Here is a 19,317-nt window from a genome sequence, read left to right on the forward strand (position 1 = left end):
CTTATACCCTGATCTCTATGAGACTGAACTAGGCACTTACATCTAAGGACCTTGTAAAGTTTATATCGAGTTCAGTGTAGTATTTTGATCAATGTAATTCAGTGACAACAGTTTACAGAGATAAAAAGAGGTTTTGCTTGTTTAGCTTTTGTTGCGTTATTTCTTTAGCTGACTAGACAATAACTACCACCTCCATATTATTTACTACCCAATTAATCAGTTCCAACTTTGAGTGTAGCATGTCGGCTGTTTAGATTTAAGGTTATAGCCCTCTTTGTTAGGCGATGTTTTATGTGAGCTTTAACTTTATAAGTGAAGTCCCCAGACCTCCATGGATCGACTTCAATGCAGATAGTGCTTTACAGCAATTTTAAGATTTCTAGATTCAACATGCAATCAATATCCAGCATATAGTGCTACCTGAACCATGGACATGTCGCCTATCCTAACATATCTGGCATGTGTATATGTTATCTCACACTAGCCACTGTAATAGCATTAATAATTGTTGTCCTTTGGGCAGGAGGGTAAGTGCCCAGGAGGGTGTGTTAAGCCTGGCTTTTCACAGTCCATCAGGATCATCTCCAGTAGATGTTAATGAGCTTTACCTCTAATGTTGGTTCAGCCATTCAGCTGTACAGCTTTTTAGGCCAGAACACACCGGCTCCAGCTGAAGCGTGTTAAGGACACTCCTATTCATTCCAGCATAAACTCTTCCCACTGGTTGCATCTAGCTTCAGGTCGACCTTCATGTAATTGATGCACCATGGCTGCTTATAACACCGTCTTCTATAAATTTATTTCTGATTTTTCCCTTTTTCTCCCAATTTAGTGGCCAATCGCTCTCTATTCTAATTCAAACACCCACCCTTGTACAAGGCATCTCGAAGGAGACGCCTTGCCGCTTTCTTGACAAGGAAACTCCAGGCCGAATCACTGCTTTTTCCGACACACCCAGAGACGCATTCATGTGACGAACACAAGCTGACTCTGCCCCCCTCCCGAAGACGGCGTTGCCAATTATTGCTGCTTCATTGAATTTGGCCATAGTCAGATCTGCCAAGACCGGGGCGCGAATCCCGGTCCCCAGTGGGCAACTGCATCGACACAAAGCCAATGCTTAGACCGCTACACCACCGCGGACCCTTATAACACTGTCTTTTCTACAGCATCAGCGCTCGTGTCAGATCAGTGCTAAAAAGCAAAAATGTTCATATCTGACAAACATCACCTGGTGGTTCCTTTGTGTGCTCCAGACAGCACATGACCCAAATCATTTGACTCGCCACTGTGCTTCTGCACCTGTGTTTGGCTTTTAAGAACCATGCTGAAGAGATGTTCATAGAGTGGCAGAGGCATGCATTCTATTCTATACTCTAGAGAGTATTCTGGCTGATTACTGATACAGAGCTAGGTTGCTGTTAGGTATTATAGGCCACTAATTTAGAATGAGGGTTCGTTGCAGGCCTCTCTTTATTTTGTGATCCACTGATACCATGGCTGTAGATACCACCGGGCTTCTCTACAACCAGCATGACATTTTGTTTCAGTTCTACAGACTTCACTGAGGTGATCCTCATTTCAGCCCTGTGGAGTTTAAAACTGCTGTTAAGTAGCCTCCTGGGTAGGTTTCATATAGAAACTAGCAGAAAGCAACTACTGTAGCTACCCATCTGTAGGCATAACAGAAATGTGTAGCTCCATGGATGTAACCTATACCATCTCCATACTAGCCAGCAATTGAGCCACACTTCTGAATGGGCTACAGCTCGTATTACACATACCCTCTTTCCATTATGTTTATTGTCAATGAGTTTCATTCATGAATAATTGAACTTATTATAACACCTAGCATTTACGCTGGGTGTTATAATAAGTTCTCATAAGTAGTTAAATAGTTATATAGCATTTGCCTCAAGATGTCAGTTTTCATGCCTGTATGCTGTAGCTAGCCTATATAGCCACCTATCAGTAAAGCTTCACTGTGCATCTGCAGTGAAACAGCTTTTCTAAAACATTTTGCAATTTGTGCTTGTCTATTGTGGATTTGTGGTTGGAGCAGACAGTTTATTGTACATTTATGTAGCTTGGTTAGACTCTGGCTATTGGACTCTTTTGCAACCTGGAAAAAAATCATCCAGTAATTCTTTCGGCATGACTTTAGACATTTGGAGGGAATTGATGGCAAGATTAAGGTAAAAATCTTTCATAACAACCCTTAAACCTATGTGATATATAATTTGAAGTGTGTCATTTGTATGGTAGGAAGTGGAGGAAGGGGAGATGAATAGGATTACTTCCAAAATGAGAATAGATGTAACACCAAGATAGTAACCAGTGACCTTAAAAGTGCTCATGAGGGAGTCTGCGGTGGTGTAGCGGTCTAAGCATCGGCTTTGTGTCGATGCAGTTGCCCACTGGGGTTCGCTCCTCAGATCCGACTATGGCCGGACTCGATGACGCAGCAATCATTGGCGACGCTGTCTTCGGGAGGGGGGCGGAGTCGGCTTGTGTTCGTCACATGAATGCGACTCTGTGTGTGTCGGAAAAAGCAGTGGTTCGGCCTGGAGTCGCCTTGTCACAAAAGTGGGGAGGCGTCTCCTTCCAGACTGCCGACCGGAGAGATGCAGTTGGCGAACGCATGCAGTACGAGGGTGGGTGTTTGAATTAAAATAGGGATCGATTGGCCACTAAATTGGGAGAAAAAAGGGAAAAATCAGAATTTTTTTTAAAGTGCTCATGAGGGACATCCGGGTAGCATAGCAGTCTATTCCGTTGCCTACCAACACGGGGATCGACAGTTCGAATCCCCGTGTTACCTCTGGCTTAGTCAGTCGTCCCTACAAACACAATTGGCCGTGTCTGCGGGTAGGAAGCCGGGTATGTGTCCTGGTCGCTGCAGTAGCACCTCCTCTGGTCGGTCGGGGCGCCTTTCTGGGGGGGGGGGGACTCCTCAAAGTCAGGTGAAAAGAAGCAGCTGGTGAATCCACATATATCGGAGGAGGCATGTGGTAGTCTGCAGCCCTCCCCGGATCAGCAGAGGAGGTGGAGCAGCGACCAGGACACCTCAGAAGAGTGGGGTAATTGGCTGGGTACAACTGGGGAGAAAAAGGGAGGGGGGAAGAAAAGTGCTTATGAGGGACAGTTAACTGATAAATTAAAGTTTAATCACAAAACAATCATGATGGATAGTATCAGTATTGGTCACTGCCCCTCTCCCAGTGTCTGGCAGACGGGGGGGAGTGGGGCGATGGGCCTGGCTGGCACAGACCTTCTGATTAAGACCTCTTTTGTGTTCCCTTTGATCCCTCACTCTCTCCACAACTCATTTATTCCCACCAACACAAGGTACATATGACACGCCACCAGCTGTGTGTGTGTGTGTGTGCACGTGTGTGCGTGTGTGCATGCAAGGGAATGAATGTAGTGAATGAGTGGTCCCAACAAGTATAGAGAAACAAGGTTGTGTGTGTGTGTGTGTTTGAGTAGCCCTGTTTGTTCACTGTCTGAAAATGAGTGTAGTGTGTGTGTGTGTGTGTGTGTGTGTGTGGGAGAGAGTATAAGAGGATTATGAGTCTCCACCCTCACTGGACCATTTCTGCTCATTCCTCCTGTACATTGGATTGGGTGATGAGGTATTTACTGGTCTCTGTGTTACTGCATGTTGCAGTGAAGATTTGCTGTATGTGCCAGATTGTGTGACAACTTTTCTAAAAAAAAACAAAAAAACTTCAGCCTCAAAAAACAGGCCCCCTAAAATCCAACTGTTGTCCTTGCTCATTTAGTGATGGCTTTATTGACTGTAGATATTTGATTTGCACACATTGTCTGGAATCCAGCCACTGACACACAGACTTAAGTTGGCACAATGTTTTAGTCCATAGATATACATTCTCACAATGGTCTCAATTGCATTACAATGGTCTATCTCCAAAGCAATCTTCTCTGTATGTTGTAATGGGTGAAAATATCCTGTTAATAACCATGTTAATTCACCCAGTGATATCAGACCAAGGGGGAAAAAACCCCAACATTAGTTAGTTAGTTAGTTTCATTTACTTATCCTTTCAGAAATTCTCTTTGTGATATTAGAGCTCTTGGGGATTGTGTAGGGGGCATGAGAGGTTAAGACTTGTTGAATGGCTGGTAGGCGTTGCACAATGAGGTGGATTACGCGGCACTAGAAGGACCTTTAGGGCTTTAGTGTTCAGCAGTTCACTGCACACTGGAGCTCCCGGTGGGCTATGCTAGCATTCAGCAAAATGGTTCACTTGGGAGAGCAGGGACTAAGGTGGATGTCCACCGGGTATGAGTCCCATCTGGCTCAAAGTTATGTCAGACCTAACAGTGTTGCTGGAAATTCTGGGCTCCCCGAAAGAATATTACACTTGGCCCCATAATGGGTGCAAGACGTATTGCAAATTATTTTGTTATGTTTTATATACAGGGTCTATTTACTACTTACAACTTGAATTTTATAGGTTAAATCCATCTTTTTCACTGCTCGAGGTGTTCACTTTTTTTTTTTTTTTTTTACTCGTGCCACGCTCTTCTGGCTCTCCAAATGACTGAGAGCCGAATGCTGAAACATGACTAGTAACCAGTCAAGACAATTCAAGAGACGAGATACAAGTCAATCCCTTTATCAGTTCCATTCGTAGGTAGCTAACTAACAAGCCCACAAAACTAATCACTTTCTATACTCCTTCACTCACTTCCAGAATTGTCAGTAAGTGTGGTGCATCAACAGGGACCAGGACCACATTAGGGTCTCCAAGAGGCCCTATAGCAAATAAGGAATTTTCACATTTACTCTGCATTTGCCTGTGGGCTCAAAACTCAAATGCATGTTTTATAGAGTAATTCATCTGCAACTTGCTACTATTATTAACATCAGGAAAAAAGTGTCAAGGGAGCCTAAAAGGCCTTATCATTGCTATAGCTGTTAATTTGAAAAACTAGAAGAACCAAAGGGAATGACTGACTACACGCATCTCCAAAATCATCAGTTTATGCTTGCTATGTCTACAAAAACAAATCCAGCTGTTACCATTAAAAAGCCAAGTGCCTTCCTGTATCGGCTCTATCGTCCATATCCTTCCTCTCTTGCACAAACTTTGAAGTCCAGTCCACATTGGATCCCACCCAGACATCCTCTGTTTCTTATATACTCTCTCCTTTTCCTTCTCACCTGCCCTTCCACTCTTTCTCAACTCCTGTCGCTCTCTTTCTCTTGCTGACCCATCTCATCACTCCCTCTGCCCAACCACTACCTCTGCCAGACTGCTGAGAACAAGCTGTAGCTTGGTGTTATGCCCATAAAGGGTAATGCTGCTTAGGTTCTGCGGCAGGCCCAGCCACCTGTACAGAAACTGATCTTCCTTTCAAAGTCCTCCACAATGGTGATCAGGACTTCTTAGATTAGCAGTGGCCAGAGGAGTCCAGGCAGGGTTCCATGTTGATATAGCCAGACCTTGAATTTTCCAGGAATCCTTGACTTGTCCACTGTGGGGAGCCAAGTGTTGAAGTCATCATTGCTTGCCTGGTGCACTGCTGTGTCCATCAGGTTGCTGGTGAAGATCTTACCCAGGCTCTTAACTGGCTTTTCAGTCACAGATGGAATTTGGGTGCCTCTCAAAGAGAAGCTAAACTGGTCGGTTACGCTTCCTTTCCTGAGGACCAGAGACCTGGATTTTGTGTGCTTGAAGCTCATTCTTGCCCATTTAGTGAGCCATTCAAATCCTTGAAGGAGCTACCTGTATCCATGCACTGATGTAGTTGTTACCGTTAGGTCATCCATGAATGCTCAGATCGGGGGTTGTAGGGTACCAGATTTGGACCAGGGACCTCTGCACTCCACCTCCATAGACTTCACGAGCATGTTCATGCCCAGTGCAATCAGGGACACAGAAATTGTGCAGCCAGTGATGATACACTATCTCTCTTGATACTTTGACTAAGCTTGTATCAGCTTCTAAACCAACTACTGACACTTTACCAGCAAAACTTTTTAAAGACCTCTGGCCTTTCCTGGGACCTACAATGCTAGACATTGTTAATTTATCACTTACTACTGGCACTGTTCCTAGCAGTTTTAAGACAGCAGTGATCAAATCTCTACCTAAGAAACTCCACCTTGATCCAGGGTCTCTTAATAACCATCGACCAGTCTCTGAACTTGCATTCCTTTCTAAAGTGCTAGAAAGAGTTGTGTATCAACAACTTTCAACCCATATAGAAGAAAACAATCTATATGAACCTTTTCAATTGGCTTTCAGGGCCTATCACTCCACTGACACTGCTCTGACCAGAGCAGTGAATGAGCTTCTACTAGCTATGGACTCTAATTTCACCTCTGTGCTTCTACTACTGGACCTCAGTGCAGCCTTTGACATGATTGATCACTGTATACTCTTAGACAGAATAAATTGTAATTTTGGTGTCTCTGGCTTAGCTCTCTCTTGGCTGAAGTCCTACTTATCTGGAAGAACACATTGTGTCTGCTATAATATTACATCAAAATTCTCTAACGTTAAATATGGTGTACATCAGGGCTTTGTTCTTGGCCCTGTACTTTTCTCTCTTTATAGTTCACCTCGTGGCCAAATTATATGCAATCAAAGAATAAATTTGAATTGCTATGCGGATGATATTCAGCTGTATGTGCCTATAAGGGGTGATGATTGTACTCAAATTACTTATTTAGAGGCCTGCTTAGCTGCTGTGAAAAATTGGACGTCACCAAATTTCCTGCTTTTAAATTCGAATAAAACTGAGATGCTGGTCATTGGCCCTGGTAGACACAGACACCAATTTGATCAAGTAGCAATAACAATCGACAATTCTGTGATTTCACAAAGTGTGGCTGCCAAACAATAATTATAGCCAAATTTTATTCAACAATCTGCAAAATGGTGATACGGTATTACAGATTCATATTTTTCTTTTAAGACAATATCCCTCCATTATCCCTCCTTAGCCCCCAACAATCCCCTCGCTGCTCATAAAAACAAGATAGTGATAAATAAACTAGCTAGGTAACAATAATAGTAATTGAATAAATTAAATAAATACAGATAACTGATGATCAGCTTAGAACCTTGCAATAGCAGGCTCTGCCCTCAGTGTATGAATGTGAGGCATATATTGATTGTAAAGCACTTGAGTGGTTGGTATGTGGGGTACTCGCCACAGGAGGGCACTGCAGGTTAATTGCTTCTAGCCTGTGTGACGTAGTGCTGGCTCCCGCGGTGCACTCTGGGGCATTCGGGTAGAGTCGTCAGATGAGTGTTGCCGTTCGTATAGTTAGCCATGCTCTGAAAACGTGTCCTCTGTAATGTCTATTTGACAGGTAAGCAGACTAGTTAGACATATGGAATTAGGATGGTGATTAAATATGATGTGTAGGTGGGATATGGATGCCTATTAGAAATACCCATGAAGGGACTTTCATATTTATTTTGATAACGTCATATCACTGGCTAACGTTAGCTAGATTGCTAGCGAGTTGCTAACGTTAGCATAGCCATAGCTCCCGCGGTCTGAACCCATTGTTCTGTAGCTTGGCTTTGACATTGTCTGTATGTGTGATTAGTCTCCCTTTACTATGTTTAGTGTCTCCACACTGTGTAAATATGAAGGTAGGCCTATGTGTGTTGCTATTTTGATCCCCCCATGTTCCGTAACGTTATATAAGACAACTTGTCTATCTGCCCCCGTTCTCCTATTTGGCCATTTATCTTAAAGTCTCTGCGTATGGTCACTTCAGGGGCTTGGATTACTGACGGGATTGGGTTTGAAGGTTGACTAGGTCTACTGGGTTCTTTAAGACTTAGTTTCTCACTGAGGCGTGATATCTCTTCCTCAAGCGCTTTTGTGGATGCAGTAAAGCTGGACTGTAAGGCCTGATATTGTTCATGTAAGCTTGCCAATTCAGCAGCATCCTTGTTAGTACTGTCTGCACCTGCACCAGTATGTGACTCCGCCCCTCTCTGCTTCATTTCACTAGAGAGGTCCACTAGTCTGGACAGAAACTGACGTGCTACCTCTTCATCCTCCTTCTCAATTGCTTCACCCACAGTTTCACTAATAAGTCTGATCAGCGCATGCCTCTTTGTCTGGTTTTCAGTGGGGACTTTAGCAATAACACACACCTCTTTTAACTGGTCCAGCCCTAACTGCAGGAGGGTCTCACTCAGCCTGTCTTGTAGTTGCTCAAGCTCCAGTTCCATTGTTGGTCACGTGTTCTCACTCCGCTCCCCACTTCTTCTCCTGACAATGGTGGCAATGGCGCTGATCCCGGGTTTCGGCACCAATATTTGTAGCACACTTGATAAGAATGACACTCACAAGGGCTGGTGTTTTTGTTGTTTTACTCCATCTGTCAAATAGACATTACAGAGGACACGTTTTCAGAGCATGGCTAACTATACGAACGGCAACACTCATCTCCAATTTATACACAATAAGAGCACCAAATATATTCTTCCATAAATTCACATTAGCCTAGCCTACCGCTAGCAAAGCTAAACAGTATATAACGTTACGGAACATGGGGGGATCAAAATAGCAACACACATAGGCCTACCTTCATATTTACACAGTGTGGAGACGCTAAACATAGTAAAGGGAGACTAATCACACATACAGACAATGTCAAAGCCAAGCTACAGAACAATGGGTTCAGACCGCGGGAGCTATGGCTATGCTAACGTTAGCAACTCGCTAGCAATCTAGCTAACGTTAGCCAGTGATATGACGTTATCAAAATAAATATGAAAGTCCCTTCGTGGGTATTTCTAATAGGCATCCATATCCCACCTACACATCATATTTAATCACCATCCTAATTCCATATGTCTAACTAGTCTGCTTACCTGTCAAATAGACATTACAGAGGACACGTTTTCAGAGCATGGCTAACTATACGAACGGCAACACTCATCTGACGACTCTACCCGAATGCCCCAGAGTGCACCGCGGGAGCCACCACTACGTCACACAGGCTAGAAGCAATTAACCTGCAGTGCCCTCCTGTGGCGAGTACCCCACAGGTAGACTAGAAAAGCGCTATATAAATGCAGTGCATTTACATTTACATTTATAACAAAATAATTGTACAACTAAAAAAAAAAGAATGGGCAACTGGTGTTATACAAAATCATCATGTCAACCCTAATCTGAAACACTGCCTGCATCCTACAAGGTCACAGTCCAAAATGTATGTACCTGTACACTGTTACATCTGCACACATATTTACCCACTCATACATAAATTTAATGTACCTACGTACACACAACTACATGCATATGCATGCGTACACCCCCCCCCCAGAACAATCCAGTTATCTACATCCAATCTTAGTTCCAACACTCTAGTCCCAAGGGGATAGTTTGCATTGTTTCGAATTGAGAGATGAGAGGCTGCCAGTGTTTGTAAAATTTTTCAGCTGAGCCACGGACAACAAATTTGATCTTTTCCCATTCCAGAAATGACATTAAATCCTGCAGCCAGGACGTTTTTGAGGGGGGTGAATGATTTTTCCATAAGAGGAGAATTCAACGACAGGCAATTAAAGGAGATTACGTTAGTTTGTTTGGCAGTCATTCTAACACCCTCCTCAGTGACACCAAAGATAGCAATCTGATGCGATGGCTCCAGAGTCAGTTCCAATATCTCCAATATAAGGTCCAAAAAAAGTCCTCCGTTATTCCACCAAGTTTGGGTATGACCAGAACGTATGAGTCAAGTCTGCCAGTGCCTAAGCATCTCCCACAAATATCAGAGGTTTCGATAGAGCTTCGATAATGTAGCTTTACTAAGATGGATCCTATGAAATACTTTGAACTGAATGAGGCTAAACCTCACACAGGAGGAAGATGAGTTTATTGCATCTAATGCAACGTCCCACCATTCATCTGAAAAGTGATACCCAGTTCAATCTCCCAGTCTGTCTTGATCTTATGCAGAGCAGGGGGAGTCACTGCTGATAAAAAAAAAGATGTATATGAAAGAAATGTGGCCTTTTCACAAGCCTGTCACTGCAAGAAGATGGTGCCTGAGGCCTGCGGAAATGCTAAGGTGTTGGATTTAGCAAAGTTACGAATTTGGAGATACCTAAACAAATCAGAGTGCTGAAGGTGGAATGTGGAACGTAATTGTGCAAAGTTAGCAAACAGGCAATCAACATAAGGGTCACCCAGGCAGGATAGGCCTTGTCTGCACCAGGCGGCAAATCTTGAATCAATCTTGGTTGGTATTAAGAATTGACTGTTACAGATAGGTGTAGCTAGGGGCAGAGAAGTCTAGTCGAACTTTTGCCTAATTTGTTGCCAGATTTTCAAGGTGGAGTTAATTATTATCTGTATCCAGGAACCAGAGCGCAATTTTATATATGTTAGCTGGCCAGTAATCCATCCATCCATTATCCGAACCACTTATCCTGCTCTCAGGTTCGCGGGGATGCTGGAGCTTATTCCAGCAGTCATTGGGCAGCAGGTGGGGAGACACCCTGGACAGGCCACCAGGCCATCACACAGGGCAACACACACACACACATACACACACACACATTCATACCTAGGGGCAATTTCGTATGGCCGATTCACCTGACCTACATGTCTTTGGACTGTGGGAGGAAACCGGAGTACCCAGAGGAAACCCATGCAGACATGGGGAGAACATGCAAACTCCACACAGAGGATGACCTGGGACGACCCCCAAGGTTGGACAACCATGGGGCTCGAACCCAAGACCTTCTTGCTGTGAGGCGACCATGCTAACCACTGCACCACCGTGCCGCCCCTGCCCAGTAATATAATTGAAAATTTGGTAGACCAAGCCCCCCCCCCCCTTCCCGTGAGCTCCTCCTCTGGAGCAGAGATTTAGAAATTCTTGGGGTTTTACCCCGCACCCCTCCCATATAAAATTTGAAATTATTGAATCCAGTTGATAAAAACAAAGTGTTTAGGTAGAAAAATGGGCAAATATTGAAATAAGTATCTGGGGAGCACATTCATTTTAATGGATTGTACTGTACCTGCTAGAGAGAGGGGTAGGTTGTTCCATCTCTGCAGATCAGTGTTCACTTTGTTATTAATTAATTAATTAATCAATTAATTTTCCTTTATTAATCCCCTTGTGGAAATCCAGTTACTGCAAATTAACCCATTCTAGCTGTGATATATGTAGCTAGGAGCAGTGGGCTGCTGCCTTCAAGCTGCATCCAGGGACCAACTCCAGTTCTTTTCCCATTGCCTTGGTCAGGGGCACAGACAGGAGTATAAACCATGCATGTTTCTTTTGATGGTGGGGGAAACTGGTGCACCTGGAGAAAACCCACCCCAGACATGGGGAGAACATGCAAACTCCATACAGAGGATGAACTGGGATGACCCCCCCCCCCCCGAACCTTATTGTTGTAAGGTGACAGTGCTAACCTCTGGGTCACTGTGCTGCACTCTTTAGTTGTTAAAGCTGTAAGATTTTCCCCAGGTAGGGAGGGGATGGAGCTAGTAATATTAATTCCTAAGTATTTCACCATAGTACTAGATAATTTGAAGGGGATACTATATTGGGGTATTCCCTGGGCCAACTGATTAATAGGAAAACATTATCTTTTCTTTATATTTAATGTTTACCCAGAGAAAATTACAAAGGATTCGAGAGTGACTAAAATATGCAGAATGGAACTTATTGAATTGGAAACATAAAGGAGCTGGTCATCTGCATAAAAGGATACTTTGTGCTCGACTCCACCTCTTTTAATACCTGAAAACAGCATATTAGCTTGAAGAGCATTTGATAGAGGTTCAATAACAATGGCAAAAAAGAATGGGGAAATCAGGCAACCTTGGCGTGTCCTGCATCAGAGGGGAAAGAAATTTGAACGCTGATTGTTTGTGCATACACAGCAGCCAAAAATATTAGTGTTATGTTTGAGCCCAGCTTTTTCTTTGATATGCACATTAAAGAAATCACCAAGACTGCCTTTTTTCACTTATGTAACATAGCTACAATTCGGTCTTTCCTGTCCATGGCTGACGCAGAGACTCTAATACTTGCATTTGTTTCATCCAGACTTGATTACTGTAATATTCTGTTTTCAGGTCTGCCATATGCTAGTACTAAAATTCTTGAGATGGTTCAAAATGCTGCAGCTAGAATCCTAACTAAAACTAGAAATTTGACCATACTACACCAATTCTTGCCTCCCTTCATTGGCTTCCTATCCATGTTAGATCAATCTTCAAGGTGCTTCTGATGACTTATATGGAGTTGCACCATCATACCTGTCTGATCTCCTTAAGCCATACATTCCATCTCGAGCTCTCCACTCTCAAAATATATGGCTTCTGTGTGAACCCAAAGTTAAAAAGAAGTCAGATGGTGGCAGAGCCTTTTCCTATTGGTCCTCTCTTCTTGTGGAATATCCTGCCTGCTGCTGTCAGACAGTCAGTCTGTTGAGTCCTTTAAATCCAAACTAAAAACTAATCTTTTTGCCTCAACCTACAATTATTTGCCTTTAAAGTGAGTATTTCATGATCTGTACTGCATGGCGTGTTGGTTTCTGTCTCAATGAATTTACCAAGCACTGTTCTGCAGGAGATTATAGAGTATTGTAAACTGTTCTCTTCTCTCACGTCTTCTCTCCCTCTCTCTGAATGATGTCTTCCCCTTTCTCTTCTCATGTGTACATGACTGGTGTGATGTGAGTCTCTTCTGTGTGCACATGTAGTCTGTCCTCCTCCCAGGTCTCCATGGTAATGATGGTCACCACCTGGACACTGCTTGGCATCCTCCTCATCACATTATTATTTTATATATCTCATAAATTCACATCCTGTTTCAATGTTATATCATTCTATCTCTCCAAAGTGTGACTAATGTCTTATTTTGACTCTTCTCCCATGTATGTGAATAGTGTGATTTAAGTCTCCCCTGTGTGCATGGGTAGTCTGTCCTTTTGCCAGGTCTACATGGTAATGGTGGTTGCGTGGCTCAGGTCCTAGGCTGTTCCGGAGGCATCTGGACACTGCTTGACGTTCTCCTCGTCATATTCTACATATATTTTATAATTCAGTTTTATTATGTTATCCTCTTTCAATGTTAAATTCTGTAAATTGTGTATAAACAACATCCATTGCACGTATGCCTATCTTGGGAGAGAGCTCCCTCCTCTGTTGCTCTCCCTGAGGTTCTCCCCATTCTTTCTTCCTGTTAAAAGTTTTTTTTTTAGGGAGTTGTTCCTTATCCGATGCGAGGATCTAAGGATGGGATGTTGTATTGCTTTTAAGCCCACTGAGGCTAATTTGTAATAATGGGCTATACAAATAAAATTGAATGGACTTGACTTGATAGACTATGAGTAATTGCAATTACAGCAAATAGAAAACATAGCAAAATTCATCAGCAGGGCTATGGTAGAGAAGAAATGCATGTCAAAATGTTTAGGGGAAATAATCAAAAGTAGGGCTTACTCAGCCACAGGAGTCATCAATAATGTTGAATGGCAATCCAGTTGGTGAATATCCTGATGTATGACAGGACAGACTCCCTCTGAATGGGATAACATCACTAGCAGACATTAGTATTAGTTAGCTCTCATGAAAACCAGGTATTTTGAAGGGACGACCCACTGAGGCTTGGACACATTTGTATATTTCAGAAATTTCTTGGGACACTTGGGCGCAAAGCTTGAAATTGGGGCTGTCCTGGTCAAACCAGGATGTCTCATCACCCTAGCAATAATGCTGTTGGTTGGGTTTGAACTAACCAACAAATCAATCAATCATTAAGGCTATGTAGTCTACACAATAACAGTTTTAGATAACTAAGTTACAACTGTAGCCTACTAGTAGCCTATTGGCTACGCTTTACCTGACTCATTATCGTCATCTGCTGTCTTTCTTCACCTTCAGAAACACTACAAAAAAACTCATCTGAAAAACATTAGAGGAGTTGTTCTCTTTCACTTAAAGATGCTGAATATGGAGCTGCCAGGGAAGAGGAAAAGAGGAAGGCCAAAGAGGAGGTTTATGGATGTGGTGAGGGAGGACATGCAGGTGGCTGGTGTGGCAGAGGAAGATGCAGAAGACAGAAAGAAATGGAAATGGATGATCCCCTGTGGCGACCCTTAACAGGAACGGCCGAAAGTAGTAGCAGTAGTTCTATTTCAATTAAAATTCATGCAACACGGGGTCCGCGGTGGCGTAGCGGTCTAAGCATCGGCTTGGTGTCGATGCAGTTGCCCACTGGGGGCTGGGGTTCGCGCCCCGGTCTCGTCAGATCCGACTATGGCCGGACTCGATGAAGCAGCAATCATTGGCAACGCTGTCTTCGGGAGGGGGGCGGAGTCGGCTTGGGTTCGTCATATGAATGCGTCTCTGTGTGTGTCGGAAAAACAGTGGTTCGGCTTGGATTCGCCTTGTCACGAAAGTGGGGAGGCGCTTTCCTTCGAGACTGCCGGCCGGAGAGATGCAGTTGGCGAACGCATGCAATACGAGGGTGGGTGTTTGAATTAAAATAGGGATCAATTGGCCACTAAATTGGGAGAATAAAGGGGAAAAAAATCTGAAATAAATTAAGAAAATTCATGCAACACAAAATGTCAGATTGGGGGGGGGGTGTTTATTGTTTTGTTTTTGTTTTTTTCCACTCAACATCGCTCACCATGAATTGGTACCCTTTTTAGTCTACATCGCTCACCATGAATTGGTACCCTGTTTGGTCTAAACAAATTGTAAACAATAGCAGTTTCTCAGACTAGCTGTAACTTTTTTTCTAGCAGAAATTTTATTTTGTAGCTAATTTCAAACAGTTAATCGGTGGCAATATTTTCCCTGCCAACAGTCTCTAGTGTGTAGATCAGTCCCTACAACTCCAGTCTCTCTTGGGCTGTTTGTGTGTTTATTGTTCCCAAGTGGAATCAATTTATTCAGCTTTTGTTCTACTCCATATTTTCCCCACAAGCTCCTGCTTGTATGACACTGTCCTTGGTGTTGCAGGGCATGCCGAAATTAAGAATAATTTTGAAAATAAGTTTGCCATGGGTGGTCATATTTCTACCATGGCATCTCAAATTCTTAAAGTGGTAGTCCACCATGGTAAAACATATGCACATTTAAATCAGTCTGTCCCGTTATTCAATACTAAACAAACTTTGGTTTATCAAAAAGCTATGTTTTGAATGTTGTGGTGAGTCACAATAAAACCATTTGTAATTTTTCATGTTTCTCCTCGACAAATCATAAAGCACAGCATCAATAAAGGCATTGATAAGTATCAGTGTCAATAAAACCTCAACGATACCCAAGTGCTTGGAGTCTGGCTGTCCTATGTAAACAACCATATGGGTAAATTTGGACCTTTCTGAAAACGTTTCAAAAGAGCAATTTTGACCAATGCTCGTGTGCCCCTACTGGTCAGAGCGGGAAGTGATAGTTCCAGATACGTTTTAATTTCGGAAACGACGTGATTTCAATTCCCTTGACCAACGTGATGAGAAAGCTCAGTAATGACAACCCAACATTAACCCTGAAATTACCCACTACCTAACTTTAACCCTAAACTTCACCACAACTGGTTGGATAAATAAAAGTAAAGCAAAGGAAGGGAGGGGCGCATGAGTCGATCAGAAGAGAGGTAAGAAAGCCTGGTGGCTTGACAAGGTTAGGGGGGAGGAGGGAGGAGGAAGAGAACTGGGAGGGACGAGAAAAAGAACTGAGGGAGAGGAGTGGACAGGAGGCTGAGGTTATCAGGCTAAGCATGGTGAAGGGAGAGTAGACTTAGTCTCAGTGTCTCCACCACCTTTGTTTCCGTGCCCTGAGCTCGGACCGGAAAAAATGTTATCATTACTGATGACCGATATCCTCACTGATAAATCCCAGCACTCTCGGTGGCTCTGTGTTTGTATTGCTTGTGTGTCTGTGTTTATTCGTTCCTTTGTGTGCAGGTATAAATATGTGGGTGAACAAGGACTAATGTCACCATCTTATAGATGAGAGGGCAGTTGTGTTAGAAATTGAATTTGAGCTTGTGCATTCATCAGTTTATTACTGTGTAACACCCCCCCCACACACACACACACACACACACACTCTTTTTAGAATACTGCAGTGCTGGTTCAACTCTGTGACTGTTTCTGTCCCATGGTGTGTGGTAAATTAAAAGGGGGGGGGGTAGGAGTGTAGGAGGCAGGGACAACAGTAGGGCTGTATTACGTTGGCCAGGCTCCATTCACAGGCTCTTATTTCCTGCATGGTGCTCTTGCCAGGGACAAGGCCCCGGACATGATCAATAATTGCATATAAAAATTATGCAGGCGGTAATGCAGACTTGCTCTGGTTTTCTGTCGGTTCAGTGTGAGATCTGAGCAAATTGTTTTACACAACGAACTCCTGAGCATCATTTTCTGACTGCTGATGGCAGGATTCTGGATGGACAAAATGTATTTTCATTACATCTTAAAGGTCCCATGAAATGGCCTTTACAACAATTCAAACTTCCACAGTGTGATCGAACAGGACTGTCAGCTGAGATTTAGTTGGGGGAGGAAGTTTGACTTGACTAACAGCCAATAATGGGCAATCATTTTTAGAACAATCCGGACATCAATATGCTGCTGGTTATTTTCAGTTTGGTCGTAGACTGTTCTCCTCTCAATTTCACACTTCATTTACTGGACATTTTTAGAGTATGCTTGCAAAAGCAAGGACACATATCTATTTAAAAAAAAATATTTTTCATGATTCTTAAAAACACAAAAATTTAAAAAAATGGTGAATTTCAACAATATATAGTGCAAGATAGATGTAAATAAAGTGCAGATTAAGAAATGACAAGAAGGAAAATACATTGTAAAAATACTTTTATTTCATCTTGTGGGAGCTTTAAACATGTTTGCATGCCGGTGAGTCCATGTGCATGTGAAGTGGTGTTCTAACTAAGCCACTCGTATGATACTTCAGCAGATCATGCTGTCGTTTTGTTGATGGCAATTGTGGATTCATGTTGCACAGTTTTTCTAAAGCGAGTGCAGGGCGTGCACCACTGTCATCAAGACGGCCAGAACCAGAAGATAAAATACAACCGGTATATGAGACAGCTACGGGCCTGATAGATGTCAGAATACACCCTATGCATCACAGTCTTAATACCCTGTTGCCTCTTATGTACATGCCATTCCGTGCATGTATGGACCGGTAAGTTCTACACTATGTAATAAGGGTAATAGGTTCCGTCTGGAGAGCACTGCATCCGAGAAGGCCAACCATTTTCCTGTAGCATGTGGAAGAAATGTAATATGTCTTCCACATTATAGCGGGGCAGGCACCTCTGTTGTTCTCAAGTCTGAAGGATGTTATCTGATGGAGAATGCCACTTGGTCTCCTGGTGGTGGAATTTTTCCACGTGTTTAGCACTGGCAAGTGCTATTGTGACTCGTGTTTGTGATGTTAATGATTGTTTCTCTCTCTCTCTCTCTCTCTCTCTCTCTCTCTCTCTCTCTCTCTCTCTCTCTCTCAGAGCTGCAGAGGGAGGGCAGTATCGAGACCCTCAGTAACAGCTCTGGCTCCACCAGTGGTAGTATCCCACGCAACTTTGAGGGCTACCGCTCTCCCTTACCCACCAATGAGAACCAGCCCCTCAGCCTGTTCCCCTCCACCTTCCCCTAGACTGCCCCATTCCCGCCACCCACTCACCTGCCCCTCCACACCCCTACGGCCACCCTTCACCAGGATTAACCACCAACCAACTCGCTGTCCTTCATGTCCAGACAGACCAGACAGGCACCAACATAACAGAAAGATGCCAATGTGGGAATCAGACAACCAACAACATACCGGAAACACATCTTCCTACATGTATCTATTTGTAGTGTGTGTTGTTGAGATGTTGTTGTCATACTTGCGTGATGATCAAAGTTCAGTGTTTTCCATACAGGCCTGAGAGGAGCTCCTTTAGATGTTATGTTGCCCATCAGAGCATGTTGGCGCCACAACCTGGGCTGCTTCCCAAACAAAGTAAGCGGGTTGAAAATAAGATCTCCTACTGAAAAATTCAGTGGACTAAGAAACGCTGAGGGAAACCCCAGGTGTGATCATCTTCTGTCCAGCTAGGTCCGCGTGGGCTGGTCATGATGTGCCCTATAGTTTCGGCTCAGCCTCGGGAAAGATGTGCATACTGTGAAGAAGTTTATGTTCTAATCAGTGACGTGTAGCAGGGAAGTACACGCAGCTCCCTCTTCCCTCCATGTGCTCATGAACGCATGTTAATGGGTTTTTATCACATTGTGGTAAATGTTAATTGACCTTTCTTTTCTTAAACATTCATCCCTTTTCACTTGTGTATGAAACAAAAAGGCAAATGTAAAGTCACTGCTGGTATTTGTTGAAGCAATTTTGTTTGCAAAGTATTTAGATATGGCTCTGAAATCATTTGGATATTGTCATTTTCAGCCCTTCCAGGATGGAAAGTGTAACTGACCTGAGTATTTGTTGCTCTCTGACGACCTTCCACAGCAATAAGGCTGTATTGTGTATTACATTTGAAGACCCAGATTCTTTTATGTATAGATCTTTTTCTCTTATTCTCTCCATCTCTCGTGTTTTTTGAATTTGTCATTATCGATCATGAGAAGAGTGTGGTTTGCACTGTTAGGTTAATGCCCATCCAGCCAATGAAACTTGTACAATTTGCCAACTTGCTTTTTTAAGCTAGACTTAAAGGCATATAGGAAAAAGGAGTAACATTTCAAACTTAAGAAAGGGGTGCCGAGTATTTTCTCACAAGTAAACATCTCATGTTAATCAAAGCTATAAGTGTAAATAATGTAGGCCTGCTAGCTTGAGTCGTTGTTAGCATATGGATGTGTGTGTCGGAAGAGCGGTGGCCTGATGCTGTGTGGCCACTGGACAGTGCAGTGCACAAAGGCATGAATTGAATGCAGAACATGTGCTTGTTGTTAAATGCATTTTTTGGTTTTGCATAATACTGAGTCCTTTGCCCAGCATTTATGCAAGTGAAATAATAAAACTTGTGGAAATAAAACTATTAGCTTCAAGCTATTTTGTATAATTTTGTTTTTTAGTTTTTAGTTTTTTTTTTTAAACAGAACACTTCAAATATCGTGGTTTGTGGCGGTCTTGAGACGGTTCATGTCAGCTGACAGTAAAGTATGGTCTAACGGTACTTCTCCTGGCATACATTTTGGAGTGATTAGTGTAAGAATCGGAGGAAAGGTGATACGGGTGTTCGCTAGTCACTTTCAATGCTCAGTCAGCGAGACACCTGCAACTGTAACGTGCGTATAGTTTCAC

At 43.1% G+C, this 19,317-nt stretch overlaps 1 protein-coding gene across 4 annotated transcripts in view; it reads left to right on the forward strand.

Annotated features, from left to right (window-relative positions):
- The window catches only part of bcas3 (BCAS3 microtubule associated cell migration factor), a 488,455-nt gene extending 469,402 nt beyond the window's left edge, over window positions 1-19,053 (forward strand). For 3 of the 4 annotated variants that reach the window (XM_056283043.1, XM_056283039.1, XM_056283040.1), the window contains one exon: window positions 17,525-19,053. In XM_056283043.1, the coding sequence (XP_056139018.1) occupies window positions 17,525-17,673 (149 nt within the window). In that variant the 3' untranslated portion in view covers window positions 17,674-19,053. Of the gene's footprint in view, window positions 1-13,920; window positions 14,029-17,524 lie in introns of those variants that run through there. The other variant, XM_056283041.1, reaches the window with a different exon arrangement.
- The last annotated feature ends 264 nt before the right edge of the window (window positions 19,054-19,317 follow it).

This window comes from Lampris incognitus, chromosome 7, assembly GCF_029633865.1.
Source record: "Lampris incognitus isolate fLamInc1 chromosome 7, fLamInc1.hap2, whole genome shotgun sequence".
Lineage (NCBI taxonomy): Eukaryota > Metazoa > Chordata > Actinopteri > Lampriformes > Lampridae > Lampris > Lampris incognitus.